This window comes from Chiloscyllium plagiosum, unplaced genomic scaffold (genome assembly GCF_037043375.1).
Source record: "Chiloscyllium plagiosum isolate Xiang-an unplaced genomic scaffold, Cpla_swu_hap1 HiC_scaffold_27, whole genome shotgun sequence".
Taxonomy (NCBI): Eukaryota; Metazoa; Chordata; class Chondrichthyes; order Orectolobiformes; family Hemiscylliidae; genus Chiloscyllium; species Chiloscyllium plagiosum.
In genome coordinates, this window is record NW_028270165.1 from 91,564,935 (window position 1) to 91,579,159 (window position 14,225).

Genomic DNA, 14,225 nt, shown 5'->3' on the forward strand with positions numbered 1-14,225 from the left:
TAGAGAGGAGTGACATACTACTGCCTCTGGTAGAGCGTTCTGTGGGCCTGTATCAATAAGTTCTTTGTGGATTGAGGAGTTTCCCCTATCAGGCTTCCCTTTTCTCGAGTCGGCCCGTCCTGCAAAATGGGATGGTGTTCCTGCGTGTCCTTAAAATATTTACCATAATAACGGGGTTGATTATTTTTATCCGCACTAGGCTTGCTTCTACAGGTAAAATAAAAAAAAACATGGTAATGACATGGTAACTCCCACTGATTTCTACTGTCTAGATGGACCATCTGGTCTTTCTGATGTAAGAGTCCATTGCAATAATCAATCTTCATCACGTTCCACACGTCAAAGGCGTCTGGTCCGGTGCACTGGATGAATCTTCTCAGCATGGGTGGTGGATAATCTCTGATCATTCCTGGTTGCATCCATACTTAGTGGCTTTCCCCATCAGGATGTTGTACGTGATCAGAAAGGTGAGGAGATAAGCGATGCCCCACATGTCCCTCCTCTTAGTTCAAGTATCTGTAATATGATTAACATTAGAACAACAGCAAGATTCAAAAACCCAACTGGACAGGGTCCACTCCTTTTGTTGGGATTCCAGGATTCTCTCCTCCTCTTCCCCACTTTTGATTGGTGCGGTCAATCAATTTACAATGGTGCAGGTGGACCCAAGCTGAGCACCCAGCGACTTTGACCGCTGTAGGGGTGGGAAGGAAAACCTGGAAGGGGCCTCCAACGAGGATGGAGACCTTTGCCAGTCCAGTTCTTGATGAGCACCAACGAACCAGGCTCTACCCGTGACAAGGCTGAAAGGGAGGGAACATCACTGTAGGCCGCACGCTCCTGGGAGTGAAAGGCACGCATAACACTAGTTAGAGCAAGAACATAACCAATGATTGCTTCGGTCATGTGGTGGAAGTGGACTGAGAAGGGAGTTGAATCGTTCCAACGGGTACGGAGGGGGTGACCAGAGAGACTCTCAGCTGGAGACAGTCGTGTCTTGCCCACAGACATGGATCACATCTGGAATAAGGCCACAGGGATTAGCATAACCAGGAGAGGCCAGACTCGGCCGTTAATTTGGCAAGTTTAGTCTTGAGCCTGGTTAAAACATTCAACAAGTCCGGCCGCCTGAGGATGATAAGCACCATGCAGTTGCCGACAAATACAAAGCTGGGAACAGAGTTCTCCGTTAATATTACCTACAAAGTGTGGTCCATTGTCCGAGCTAATGCTCGCAGGTATACTGAAGCAGGGAATTATTTCCTGAAACAAAATCTACACCACAGTCTCAGCAGTAGCGTTAGGAGGAGGGTAGGCTTCAATCCATTTCGAAAAGACATCAGCAATAAGAAAAACATATTTATAGCAACTCAACTCATTTCTGCAACTCAATGAAGTCCAGTTGAAGTCTCCAAGGGACCCTCCAGCAAGGGAGATCTTGTAGAGATACTTGAACTAAGAGGTGGGGGATCGCCTACCCACTGACCTGTTTGATCACGTACAACATCCTGATTGGGAAAGCCACTGACTGAGTATCGATGCGATCTGGAACGATCTGAGATTATCCTGATGTCACCTGGTGCATCAGAACAGACACTTTCAACGTGGAGTCGCTTGAGCAATGGCATGAGCTGCCAGAGGAAGTGGTGGGTGCTGGTACGATGACAAGTTAAAATGCTCCTGGACGGGCATCTGAATATGAAGGGTTCAGATGGGTCAGGGCCAAGTGATGGCAAATGGAACTGGAGTCATAGAGATGTGCAGCACAGAAACAGACCCTTCGGTCCAACTCGTCCTTGCTGACAAGATAGCCAACCCAATTTAGTCCCAGCTGCCAGCACCCAGCCCCCATAGGGGCCAAGTGATGGCAAACGTGACTAGATTAATTTAGGATATCTGGGCAGGTTGGGCCAAAGGGTCTGTTTCTGCGCTGTCTGACTCTCATTGTCTTCAGTGGAAGCAGAAGTGTGGTTGTGAAGGCTGGACTTTCAGAGCATGTTTTGCCCTGACTGGGAGCAGAAGAGTTTGACTGAAATGTGTTGGTGTTAACGCCTTGATGTCTCATTTTGCTCCCACCTTCTCGGGGTCATTAACCATTTTGTGTCTGGTCCTTCCTCAAGAAGCTGCATTGCAGGTTCACCCTGAATGGACACTTTTTTTTGCTTCCCACAATCAGACCTGCTCACTCTCAGCAGGATCCCAGTGTTGTGAAAGATATTAATTTCAGGTGGAGTTATCCAAAATTCAGAGAGATGTCAGTCTTGATGCTTTGGGTTTTTCTGCCCCTGTAAGATCCTGAATCAGCACCTGCAGGGGATTTAGTTAGAACGGAGTGAGAACAGGGGGGGAGAGAGAGTGGGATGGTGCTTTCAATTTTGTGGAATAACAAAAGAATATTCCACAGAAAGTAGAATTGCTTGTTCTGAATTTCTACCCTGCACTGATAGTCATGACTTTTGTAATCTCTTTTTGCAGAGTATTTGAAAATCTGAAGACTGAAGTTTCAAAATCAACAGATGAAGGGCTTATACCCGAAACATTGACTCTCCTGCTCCTCGGATGCTGCCTGACCTGCTGTGCTTTTCCAGTGCCACGTTTTTCGACTGACTGTCCAGCGTCTGCAGTCCTCACTTTGATGTCAATGTCTGACAGTCACTCAATCCATCAGGACAACAATGATTTTTGAGTGTGATTTCTATGAGAGGGATCAACGCTTTTTGGTTCCTGTTTGAGGACGTTTTCCGCATCAGTGGGACTGGACGAGAGACCCCACTGTTGCAGCGCACTGTGCGAGGAGCCTGAAACAGTTATACGGCCTGGAAAGGGGATTTCACGGCAGGGAGGGCTCTGCACGTGTTTGTGTGCAGCTGAAGCTGTGGCCATGGAGAAACCTGAGGAATCCCACCCTGTGGAGGAACCGTGGAAGTGTGGTGACTGTGGGAAAGGCTTCCGTTTCCCGTCTGCCCTGGAGACTCATCGGCGCAGTCACACTGGGGAGAGGCCATTCCCCTGCACCGACTGCGGGAAGGCCTTCAGCACATCCTCCCAACTGCTGGCCCACCAGCGGATCCACATGGGGGAGAGGCCCTTCAGCTGCCCCAAGTGCGGGAAGGCCTTGAGCACACCTTCCTCCCTGCTGATCCACCAGAGGATCCACACCGGGGAGAGGCCGTTCACCTGCTCTCAGTGTGGCAAGGGCTTCACCTGCTCCTCCAACCTGCGGAAGCACCAACGGGTCCACACGGGGGAGAGGCCCTTCAGCTGCCCTGAGTGCGGGAAGGCCTTTAGCGAATCCTCCTCCCTGCTGACCCACCAGCGGATCCACACAGGGGAGAGGCCGTTCACCTGCTCTCAATGTGGGAAGGGCTTCACCTACTCCTTCAAACTGCGGAAGCACCAGCGGATCCACACGGGGGAGAGGCCCTTCAGCTGCTCTCAGTGCGGGAAGGCCTTCAACAGATCTTCCACCCTGCTGACCCACCAGCGTGTCCACACCGGGGAGAGGCCGTTCACCTGCTCTCAGTGTGGGAAGGGCTTCACCACCTCCTTCAACCTGCAGAGCCACAAGAGTATCCACACGGGGGATAGGCCCTTCAGCTGCCCCGAGTGCGGGAAGGGCTTCAACTGCTTCTCCCACCTCCAGACCCACCGGCGGGTCCACACGGGGGAGAGGCCCTTCAGCTGCCCTGTGTGCGGGAAGGCCTTTACCCAGGCCTCCCACCTGCTGAGGCACCAGCGGGTCCATACAGGGGAGAGGCTATTTTCCTGCTCTCAGTGCGAGAAGGGCTTCACTGACGACTACAACCTGCAGAAGCACCAGCGAGTTAACGTGCCATCACAGGGGGATTGAAGGAGTGACGGCCGAGTGCCAATATAGATTGGACTCTCAACCCGGTTCTGGGGAAACCCGGGTTCGAATCCCCCCACGACAGATGGCAGATTTGGTATTCGGTCAGAAATGATGAGACCGTTTCAGGGAGGGGATGGTGCGGGGGAGAAAGCCCCCATCTGATTCACTCTCTCCCTTGTTAGGGAAGGGAACCGCCATTGTGGGAAAGGATTCACTCAGTCGTTCCAGCTGCATCCTTTACCCGGTCTGGCCTACACGTGATTCCAGACCCACAGCAGTCTGGTTGACACTACACTGCCCCTTCCTGGCAAATGAGCGGGGAGAAACTTACTTGGAGACAGGGTATGGGTTGAAATTGCTGAGTGAGGCAATACTTTCTCCGGGTTATGGCTGTACCAAGGATCCGATTACAAAGGGACAACTTGGTGCTGGCCAATAGCAAAGACAGCGTGGTGGGAGGGGAAGTGTGGTGGCAGGGGGAGGAGGGGAGGTGTGGTGTGTGTACTTTGACCTTGAGGTGTTCAAAAAGCAGATACTTTTTCCCTGCCTTTTTGCTGGGGGGATCTGAAGCTGTAACAAAGTTGGGTTGCAATAAAGGTTACCCTGAACTTACCACCGGGCTCAGACTCTCATTGAAAGCTTTGAGCTCCAAGAGGTTTTTCATTTAAAACTGTTCATTTCGTTCAGCCTCCTGCACTAAGTTTAAAACATAGAACAAAGAACATAGAACAATACAGCGCAGAACAGGCCCTTCGGCCCTCGATGTTGCGCTGACCTGTGAACTATTCTCAGTTCGTTCCCCTACACTATCCCAAAATCAACCATGCGCTTATCTAAGGACTGTTTAAATTTCCCTCATGTGGCAGGGTTGACTACCTTAGCAGGTAGGGCATTTCACGCCCTTCCCACTCTCTGCATAAAGAACTTGCCTCTGACATCTGTCTTAAATCTGTCACCCCTCAATTTGTGCAGGTTGCAGGGGGACTTGGATAAACTGCAGAATTGGGCTGAGAGGTGGCAAATGGAGTTCAATGCAGCTAAATGTGAGGTGATTCACTTTGGGAAGCTGATGTCACCATCCTCGGAAAAAGTCTTTCACTGTCTCCCCTATCTAATCCTCTGATCATCTTATATATCTCTATCAAATCCCCCCTTAGCCGCCTTTTTTCCAATGAGAACAGACCCAAGTCTCTCAGCCTTTCCTCATAAGACCCTCCCTCCAGACCAGGCAACATCCTGGTAAATCTCTTCTGCACCTTTTCCAATGCTTCCCACATCCTTCCTGAAATATGGGGACCAGAACTATACACAATATTCCAAGTGTGGCTGCTCCAGCGTTTTGTATAGTTGCAGCATGATGTTGCGGTTCCGGAACTCAATCCCTCTACGAATGAAACCTCACACCCCGTATGCCTTCTTCACAGCACTATCCACCTGAGTGGCAACTTTCAGGGATCTATGTACATGGACTCCAAGATCACTGCCTTCCTGTTATTCTTCCCAAAGTGAATCACCTCACATTTAGCTGCATTGAACTCCATTTGCCACCTCTCAGTCCAATTCTGCAGTTTATCCAAGTCCCCCTGCAAGCTGTAACATTCTTCCAAACTGTCCACTACTCCACCGACTTTAGTGTCGTCTGCAAATTTACTAATCCATCCACTTATGCCTGTGTTTAAGCCATTTAAAAAAACGACAAACCGCAGTAGTCCCAAAACAGATCCTTGTGGCACACCACTAGTAACCGGACTCCAGGCTGAATATTTTCCATAAACCACCACTCGCTAACTTCTTTCAGAAAGCCCAGTTTGTAATCCAAACTGCTAAATCACCCTCAATCCTATGCCTCTGCATTTACTCCAACAGCATACCATGTGGAACTTTATCAAAGGCTTTACAGAGGTCCATGTACACCACGTCAACTGCCCTACCTTCATCTCCATGCTTGGTCACTTTCTCAAAAAACCCAATGAGGTTTGTGAGAGACGATCTGCCCTTGATGAAACCATGTTGACTATCTGAAATCAAATTGTTGCTTGCTGGATGATTATAAATCCTATCTCTAATATTCCTTTCCAAAAGCTTTCCTTCAACAGAAGTAAGGCTCACTGGTCTATAATTACCTGGGTCATCTCTGCTGCATTTCTTGAACAAGGACACAACATTTGCAATCCTCCACTCTGGAACTAAACCCGTAGACAATGACGATTCAAATATCAAAGCCAAAGGCTCTGCTATCTCCTCCCTTGCTTCCCAGAGAATCCTTGGATAAATCCCATCCGGTCCGGGGCACTTGTCTACTTTCACTCCTTCTAGAATTGATAACACCTGTGTGCAACTAACCTCGATCCTTTCGAGTCTAATATCTCGTACCTCATTCTTCTCCTCTACAATATTCTCCTTTTCCTGAGTGAAGACCGATGAGAGATATTCATTAACACCTCTCCAATCTCCACAGGGCCCACACTCAACTTCCCACTTCTGTCTTTGACTGGCCCTACTCCTACCCTAATCATCCTTTTATTCCTCACATACCTATAGAAAGCTTTAGGGTTTTCCTTTATGTGTTAAAGACTGCTCATGTCCTCTCATTGCTCTTAACTCTGTTTAAATCCTTCTTTGCTGATCTGTAACTCTCCATCGCCTCATCTGAACCAACTTGCCTCATCAACACATTAGCCTCCTCCTTCTTTGTAACAAGAGATGCAATTTCTCTTGTAAACCACGGTTCCCTTACCTTATCACTTCCTCCCTGCCTGACAGGGACATACCTATCAAGGACACACAATATCTTTTCCTTAAACCAGCTCCACACTTCAATTGTTCCCATCCCCTGCATTTTGCTACCCTATTCTATGCATCCTAAGTCTTGCCTAATTGCATTTTAATTGCCCTTGCCCCATCGATAGCTCTTGACCTGTGGCATGTTCCTATCTCTTTACATCGCTAAATGAAACCGAACTGAATTATGGTCACTCTCTCCAAAGTGTTCACCTTCCACTAAATCAAACACCTGGCCTGGTTCATTACCAAGCACCAGATCCAGAGTGACCACCCCTCTTGTCGGCCCTTCGACATACTGTGTCAGAAAACTCTCCTGCACACACTGGGCAAAAACTGATCCATCCGACGTACTAGAGTGAAAGCATTTCCAGTCAATGTTGGGGAAGTTAAAGTCCCCCATAATGACCACCCTGTTCCTTTCACTCCTACCTAGAATAATTTTGCTAATCCTCTCTTCTACCTCCCTGGAACTCTGCGGAGGCCTATAAAAAAACTCCAAGCAGTGTGACCTCTCCTCTCCAGTTTCTAACCTCAGCCCACATTACCTCAGTAGATGAGTCCTCATCAAAAGTTCTGTCAGCCACCGTTATACTATCCTTGACTAACAAGGCCACGCCTCTCCCTCTTTTACCGCCTTGGCTGTTCTTAATGAAAGATCAAAACCCTGGAACCTGCAACATCCATTCCTCACCCTGCTCTCTCCATGTCTCCGAAATGGCCACAACATCCAAGTCCCAGGTACCTATCCGTGTTGCAAGCTCACCTACCTTATTGTGGATACTCTGGCGTTGAAGTAGAAACACTTCAAACCACTTCGCTGTCTGCCAGCACATTCCTGTGACCCTGAAATCCTGTCCCTGTCCTTCCTACTCTCATACTCCTGTGTACGACAGCTACGCCCCCCGGTTCCCATCCCCCGCTGAGCTAGTTTAAACCCACTCGAATAGCACCACCAGGTGAGGGGGTGTAGTGGGGGCAAGTGAAGGGGAACATTATACAAACGGTCGCAGAATTCTTGTAGCCTGTCGCATAGTTAAGGCTTAGACTTTAATGAATATAGAGGGTCTTTTAAAGAAAATAGTTTTAAGCTGGGAAATAACTTTAAAGTGTTGTAGTTGACCATAAAAAGAAGCAACAGGGGCATTTCACAATAAAGTTTATAGTATGAAAAGAGAAACTGGATAAAAGAACAAGCTGTAACAAAGAATGCAGACAAGGACAGCAGGATGGCCAGATAAGAAAATAACTGACAAGTGAGGTAATTGGCTTATGATAGGATGGGAAAAGGGAGGCTTGATCCCGCAACTTGTAAACTCAATAAGAAAGCTAACAGGCTCTGTTTTGGCGCGCATTTCTGCTTGATTGCAGAAGTGTCCGATACTTGCAAGACTATAATAAATTGTTCTTGTTTCGAAGGCTTTGTCTCAGGCTGATTGATTTGTGAGTGAGTTCTGTTTCTCACATTTCTACCTATGTTGTTGGTACCTTCATGGACCATGACTTGGGGTTGGAAACCCTCTCCCTTCAGGACCCCAAAGATACGATCTGAGACTTCACGCACCCTGGCACCTGGGAGGCAACACACTAACCGCGAGTCTTGTTCATTCCCAACAAGCCTTCTATCTGATCCTCTAACTATTGAGTCCCCAAAGATGAACACTCTTCTCGTTTCCTTCCTTCCCTTCTGGTGCAACAGGGACAGTTCTGTGCCAGAGACCTGGGCCCCAGTGCATACCCCTGGTAGGTCGTTTTCCCCCCTCAACAGTACCCACTGACTGATACAGCAAGAAGGAAATACAAATAAGTCGTCCCTCCTCTCCCAGGAACCTCTGCTGTCTGACTTCAAATTTAAAACCTCAAATCAGTGACTCCCCACTCCTGGGATGCAGCTGCTGCTGAAAAACAGAAAATTTCATGTTTTTTTTGTGGTTAGCACTGCTGCCTCACAGCGCCAGAGCCCCGGGTTCAATTAGCCCCCCCAACGTCTGCGCGGGTATCCTCCCACTGTCTAAAAACGTGCGTGTTAGGGTGAATTGGCCAAGCTAAATTGCCCCGTAGTGTTAGGTGACGGGGAATGGGGCTGGGTGTTTTGCTCTTCGGCGGTTTGGTGTGGACTTGTTGGGCCGAAGGGCCTGTTTCCACACTGTAGGGAATCTGATCTAAAGTTCTGGAATTTATATATTGATGAACTAAAACCTGCAACCCCTTCCAAAAGATGAAAGACTCAACAGCGGTCCAGGTTTGTTCCAAATATTGCATCGGTTGCATGACACTGTGATGTTTTGCTATTAATTCTGTGTCTTATGATCCTGTAGCACAGCGACACGCAGAAGGAGCAGCGCTGCAGAAGCTAGTGCTTCCAAATATACCTGGGTGGGCGGGGTTTAGCGGGAGGGCGGGCTTTGGGGCAGGGCGTGTCTCGTGAGAGGGTCGCGCGCTAATTGGCGAGGCTCAGCGGGCGGTGCAGCCCGTCTCGCCTGGAGGCACGCGGCTTTGTGGGAGGTTGCGCGGGGACCGCGGTGAATGCGTGGGGTTTGGTGCGCGAGGGGGATGGAGGTTTGTATCCCAGAGGCGGGGCTTTGTCCCGAATGGGCGCTGTTTGTGAGCTGCGTTCGGAACGGAAGGGATTTACGTGTCGCCTTGGCCGAGGAGGGGGCGTGGCTATCCCGAAACTGGAAGTATGCCGCGGCCTGTTTCCTCCGCTGGAGCCTTGGCTGCAGCAAGTAAGGTCAAGCTTTATCAACATTTCCTTTTACAGAGTTTGTATTTAATAACCAGTAATGGCTACTCAATATCATCAGAATGTCCCAAAATGCAATTCATTTCAATCCAGTGCAGATATACACTGAGAGTTAATTTTCTACGGGATTCAACAGCCTCAGCACTAAAATGGTCTCACAAGGGAACGGCTGTGAATGTTATCACTTGGGGGTCCTGTTCACACAGATTCACCGATGCTGAGGCAAACGTTCTTAATTGCCTTACAGCATCCTGTTATCGCTTGGTGAGCCCAGGTGACCCTATCTTTAAGTTCTCTCCTCTTTCTGAGCCTTCCTGCCTGTTTATTTTCTAGTGCAGGAAATGTGTTGCTGGAAAAGCGCAGCAGGTCAGGCAGCATCCAGGGAACAGGAGAATCGACGTTTCGGGCATAAGCCCTTCTTCAGGAACCCCTGCCCGAAACGTCGATTCTCCTGTTCCCTGGATGCTGCCTGACCTGCTGCGCTTTTCCAGCAACACATTTTCAGCTCTGATCTCCAGCATCTGCAGACCTCACTTTCTCCTCAAATATTTTCTAGTGCAGTAAATGTATTTAATCATTCAGCATTACATTTTAGTCTGAATGTTTAAAGACAAGTTTTAAGGCTATAGACTTTATCACCCAGATGCCCACACCCTCATTCCTCCCTTTGATTGCACCACGATCACTGAAAGAGAAGGCTACTCCAAACGAATGCCCTTCAAGGTGGTCCAGCCATCAACATCCTGTAGAGCGGCACCATCATCTTCGCAGCTCATCTGGTCATATTTATCATCGCCATCGACACGTGTGGGTGAGCTATCGGATCGCAAAAGGAGCATCTTCTGGGGTAAATCTATGTCATTAAGGGACCTCATAAGCCTAGCAATTAAATACCTAACAAAACCAATACCAACAAACAGACATAGCTAAATTGATAAGCCAATTGTACCATCAGCCCGATCTGCAGTTTCCCCAACTGGTCCCTTCAGTCATTCTGTCAAGGAATGCCTGGATCTCTTCTTGTATCTTAGTAATATTGCCAGTCAGATCGGGAATGCCCATAGTGCATTTATCTTGGACAATGGTGCAGATTCCCTGTTCAAAAAAGGGAATAGGGATAACCCCGGGAATTACAGGCCTGTTAGTCTTACTTCTGTGGTAGGCAAAGTAATGGAAAGGGTACTGAGGGATAGGATTTATGAGTATCTGGAAAGACACTGCTTGATTAGGGACAGCCAGCACGGATTTGTGAAGGGTAGGTCTTGCCTTACAAGTCTTATTGAATTCTTCGAGGAGGTGACCAAGCATGTGGATGAGGGTAGAGCAGTGGATGTAGTGTACATGGATGTTAGTAAGGCATTTGATAAGGTTCCCCATGGTAGGCTTATGCGGAAAGTCAGGAGGCATGGGATAGAGGAAAATTTGGCCAATTGGATAGAAAACTGGCTAACCGGTCGAAGGCAGAGAGTGGTGGTAGATGGTAAATATTCAGCCTGGAGCCCAGTTACAAGTGGAGTTCCACAGGGATCAGTTCTGGGTCCTCTGCTGTTTGTAATTTTTATTAATGACTTAGATGAGGGAGTCGAAGGGTGGGTCAGTAAATTTGCAGATGATACAAAGATAGGTGGAGTTGTGTACAGTGAGGAGGGCTGTTGTCGGCTGCAGAGGGACTTAGATATGATGCAGAGCTGGGCTGAGGAGTGGCAGATGGAGTTCAACCCTGCCAAGTGTGAGGTTGTCCATTTTGGAAGAACAAATAAGAATGTGGAATACAGGGTTAATGGTAGGGTTCTTAGTCAGGTGGAGGAACAGAGGGATCTTGGGGTCTATGTACATAGATCTTTGAAGGTTGCCACTCAGGTGGATAGAGTTTGTAAGAAGGCCTATGGAGTATTATCGTTCATTAGCAGAGGGATTGAATTCAAGAGTCGTGAAGTGATGTTGCAGCTGTACAGGACTTTGGTTAGGCCACAGTTGGAATACTGTGTGCAGTTCTGGTCGCCTCACTTTAGGAAAGATGTGGAAGCTTTGGAGAGGGTGCAGAGAAGATTTACCAGGATGTTGCCTGGAATGGAGAGGAAGTCGTACGAGGATAGGTTGAGAGTTCTCGGCCTTTTCTCGTTGGAACGGCGAAGGATGAGGGGTGACTTGATAGAGGTTTATAAGATGATCAGAGGAATAGATAGAGTAGACAGTCAGAAACTTTTTCCCCGGGTACAACAGAGTGTTACAAGGGGACATAAATTTAAGGTGAAGGGTGGAAGGTATAGGGGAGATGTCAGGGGTGGGTTCTTTACCCAGAGAGTGGTGGGGGCATGGAATGCGCTGCCCGTGGGAGTGGTAGAGTTGGAATCATTGGCGACCTTTAAGCGGCATTTGGATAGGTACATGGATGGGTACTTAATCTAGGTTAGAAGTTCGGCACAACATCGTGGGCCGAAGGGCCTGTTCTGTGCTGTATTGTTCTATGTTCTAGATCTCACCCTCCTGGGGGAGTATATAGTCTAAAGCATACCGATTCTGCACAGAGTAAAGACACATGTCTGATAATCCCAGTTTACTCTGTTCCAGAGCCTCTTTAGTCTTATTTCCTCGAAAGGTCAGGCCGCAAAAGAGGGAATTGTGGTTCTGTTGACTTGTCACCCCTGCCAATCCTTCCAACCTCAGGGTACTCTGGATTCCCCAGCCTATCGGGTGTCCTGTATTGTCACCCAGTCCCTTGGGATCCTTCCAGTTGGAGCAAGGTTGGCTGAGACCGACCGCTGCATCCTCCTCAGATGGAGGTTCCATCGACTTGTCCACTGGCCAGGACAAGGTACTGTTGTGGGAACAAGGGCTCCGATAGTGACCTTATGAGGGACATCTTTGCTATCAAGGACAAGGAAATTGGTAGCTTTACCTTAGCTGAAGAAATAATAGACTGGTTTGGTGTATATTACAGAGAGTTTGTCAATATAGATTACTGAAATGTTACAGCAGGGAGTCTTGACAGGTCTACAGGAGTAAAGGGTCGACGTTTTGCAAGAGGAGTTGCTTGAGCGCTGTAAAAAATGGGCCAAGTGACTCGAGCACTCGCACTGTATGGGAGACAATGGTCCTCAGAATGCTGTTCCCATTGGGCTCTCCCTTAGCTCTATTGTACATGGTCTTGGTGACAGTATCAGGTTCTGAAAAGAGAAAAGGCCTATAAATGTGCAAGGGAAGGGTTCCGTTCCAGGTCCATGTGCCGCATAAGGCCTGCCGTACCCCAGCCAGTGTTACACCAGCTGTTTGTATACACAGACCGGAGGTATTGGAAAGTGATATTTCTCTTCGCAGGGTCGGCAGCAGGAAGTCTGATGAATAGAATGGAATCCGGGACTGGGGACGGGGCAAGTAAGTCATCTCCCGATACAGAGGAGTAACATACTACTGCCTCTGGAGTGAAGAGCGTTCTGTGGGCCTGTATAAATAAGTTGTTTGTGGATTGAGGAGTTTCCCCTATCAGGCTTCCCTTTTCTCAAGTCGGCCCGTCCTGCAAAAAGGGATGGTGTTCCTAGGCGTCCTTAAAATATTTACCATAATAACGCAGTTGAGCATTTTTATCCTCACTAGGCTTGCGTCTGCAGGTAAAATAAAAAAAAACAAGGTAACGACATGGTAACTCCCACTGATTTCTACTGTCCAGATGGACCATCTGGTCTTTCTGATGTAAGAGTCCATTGCAATAATCAATCTTCATCACGTTCCACACGTCAAAGGCGTCTGGTCCGGTGCATTGGATGACATCTCCTCAGCATGGGTGGTGGATAATCTCTGATTATTCCTGGTTGCATCCATACTGAGTGGCTTTCCCCATCAGGATGTTGTACGTGATCAGAAAGGTGAGGAGATCAGCGATCCCCGACATGTCCGTCCTCTTAGTTCAAGTGTCTGTAATAAGATTAACATTAGAACAACAGCAAGATTCAAAAACCCAAATGGACAGGGTCCACTCCTTTTGTTGGGATTCCAGGATTCTCTCCTCCTCTTTCCCCCTTTTGATTGGTGCGGTCAATCAATTTACAATGGTGCAGGTGGACCCAAGCGGAGCGCCCAACGACTGTGACTGCTGTAGGGGTGGGAAGTAAAACCTGGAAGGGGCCATCCCAACGAGGATGGAGACCTTTGCCAGTCCAGTTCTTGACGAGCACCAACGAACCAGGCTCTACCCGTGACGAGGCTGAAAGGGAGGGAACATCGCTGTAGGCCGCACGCTCCTGGGAGTGAAAGGCACGCATAACACTAGTTAGAGCAAGAACATAACCAATCATTGCTTCGGTTATGTGGTGGAAGTGGACTGAGAAGGGAGCCGAATCGTTCCAAGGGGTACGGAGGGGGTGATCAGAGAGACACTCAGCTGGAGACAGTCGTGTCTTGCTCGCAGACATGGATCGCATGGAATAAGGCCACAGGGATTAGCATAACCAGGAGAGGCGAGACTCTGCCATCAATTTGGCAAGTTTAGTCTTGAGTCTGGTTAAAACATTGAATAAGGCCGGCCACCTGAGGATGATAAGCACCATGCAGTTGCCGACAAATACAAAGCTGGGAACAGAGTTCTCCGTTAATATTACCTACAAAGTGTGGTCCATTGTCCGAGCTAATGCACGCAGGTATACTGAAGCAGGGAATTATTTCCTTAAACAAAATCTTCACCACAGTCTCAGCAGTCGCGTTAGGAGGAGGGTAGGCTTCAATCCACTTCGAAAAGACATCAGCAATAAGAAAAACATATTTATAGCAACTGAACTGATTTCTCCAACTCAATGAAGTCCAGTTGAAGTGTCTCCAAGGGACCCTCCAGCAAGGGAGTTCTCGTAGAGATACTTG

General features: G+C 48.3%; 3 protein-coding genes and 1 long non-coding RNA gene across 14 annotated transcripts in view; 3 read left to right on the forward strand and 1 right to left on the reverse strand.

Annotated features, from left to right (window-relative positions):
• Positions 1-4,463, forward strand: part of LOC148145001 (uncharacterized) — a 197,924-nt gene extending 193,461 nt beyond the window's left edge. For 7 of the 8 annotated variants that reach the window (XM_087975581.1, XM_087975580.1, XM_087975579.1 and 4 more), the window contains one exon: positions 2,476-4,463. In XM_087975581.1, the coding sequence (XP_087831707.1) occupies positions 2,882-3,850 (969 nt within the window). In that variant the 5' untranslated portion in view covers positions 2,476-2,881 and the 3' untranslated portion in view covers positions 3,851-4,463. The remainder of the gene's footprint in view (positions 1-2,475) is intronic. The other variant, XM_087975583.1, reaches the window with a different exon arrangement.
• Positions 1-14,225, reverse strand: part of LOC148145003 (endogenous retrovirus group 3 member 1 Env polyprotein-like) — a 467,418-nt gene that overhangs the window by 167,519 nt on the left and 285,674 nt on the right. The window lies entirely within an intron of this gene.
• The window catches only part of LOC148145005 (uncharacterized), a 162,643-nt gene that overhangs the window by 134,894 nt on the left and 13,524 nt on the right, over positions 1-14,225 (forward strand). The gene's annotated exons all lie outside the window — the stretch shown is intronic.
• Positions 9,321-14,225, forward strand: part of LOC148145008 (uncharacterized) — a 28,012-nt gene continuing 23,107 nt past the window's right edge. The window contains exon 1 of the long non-coding RNA XR_015751736.1: positions 9,321-9,357. This is a non-coding gene — a long non-coding RNA (uncharacterized LOC148145008). The remainder of the gene's footprint in view (positions 9,358-14,225) is intronic.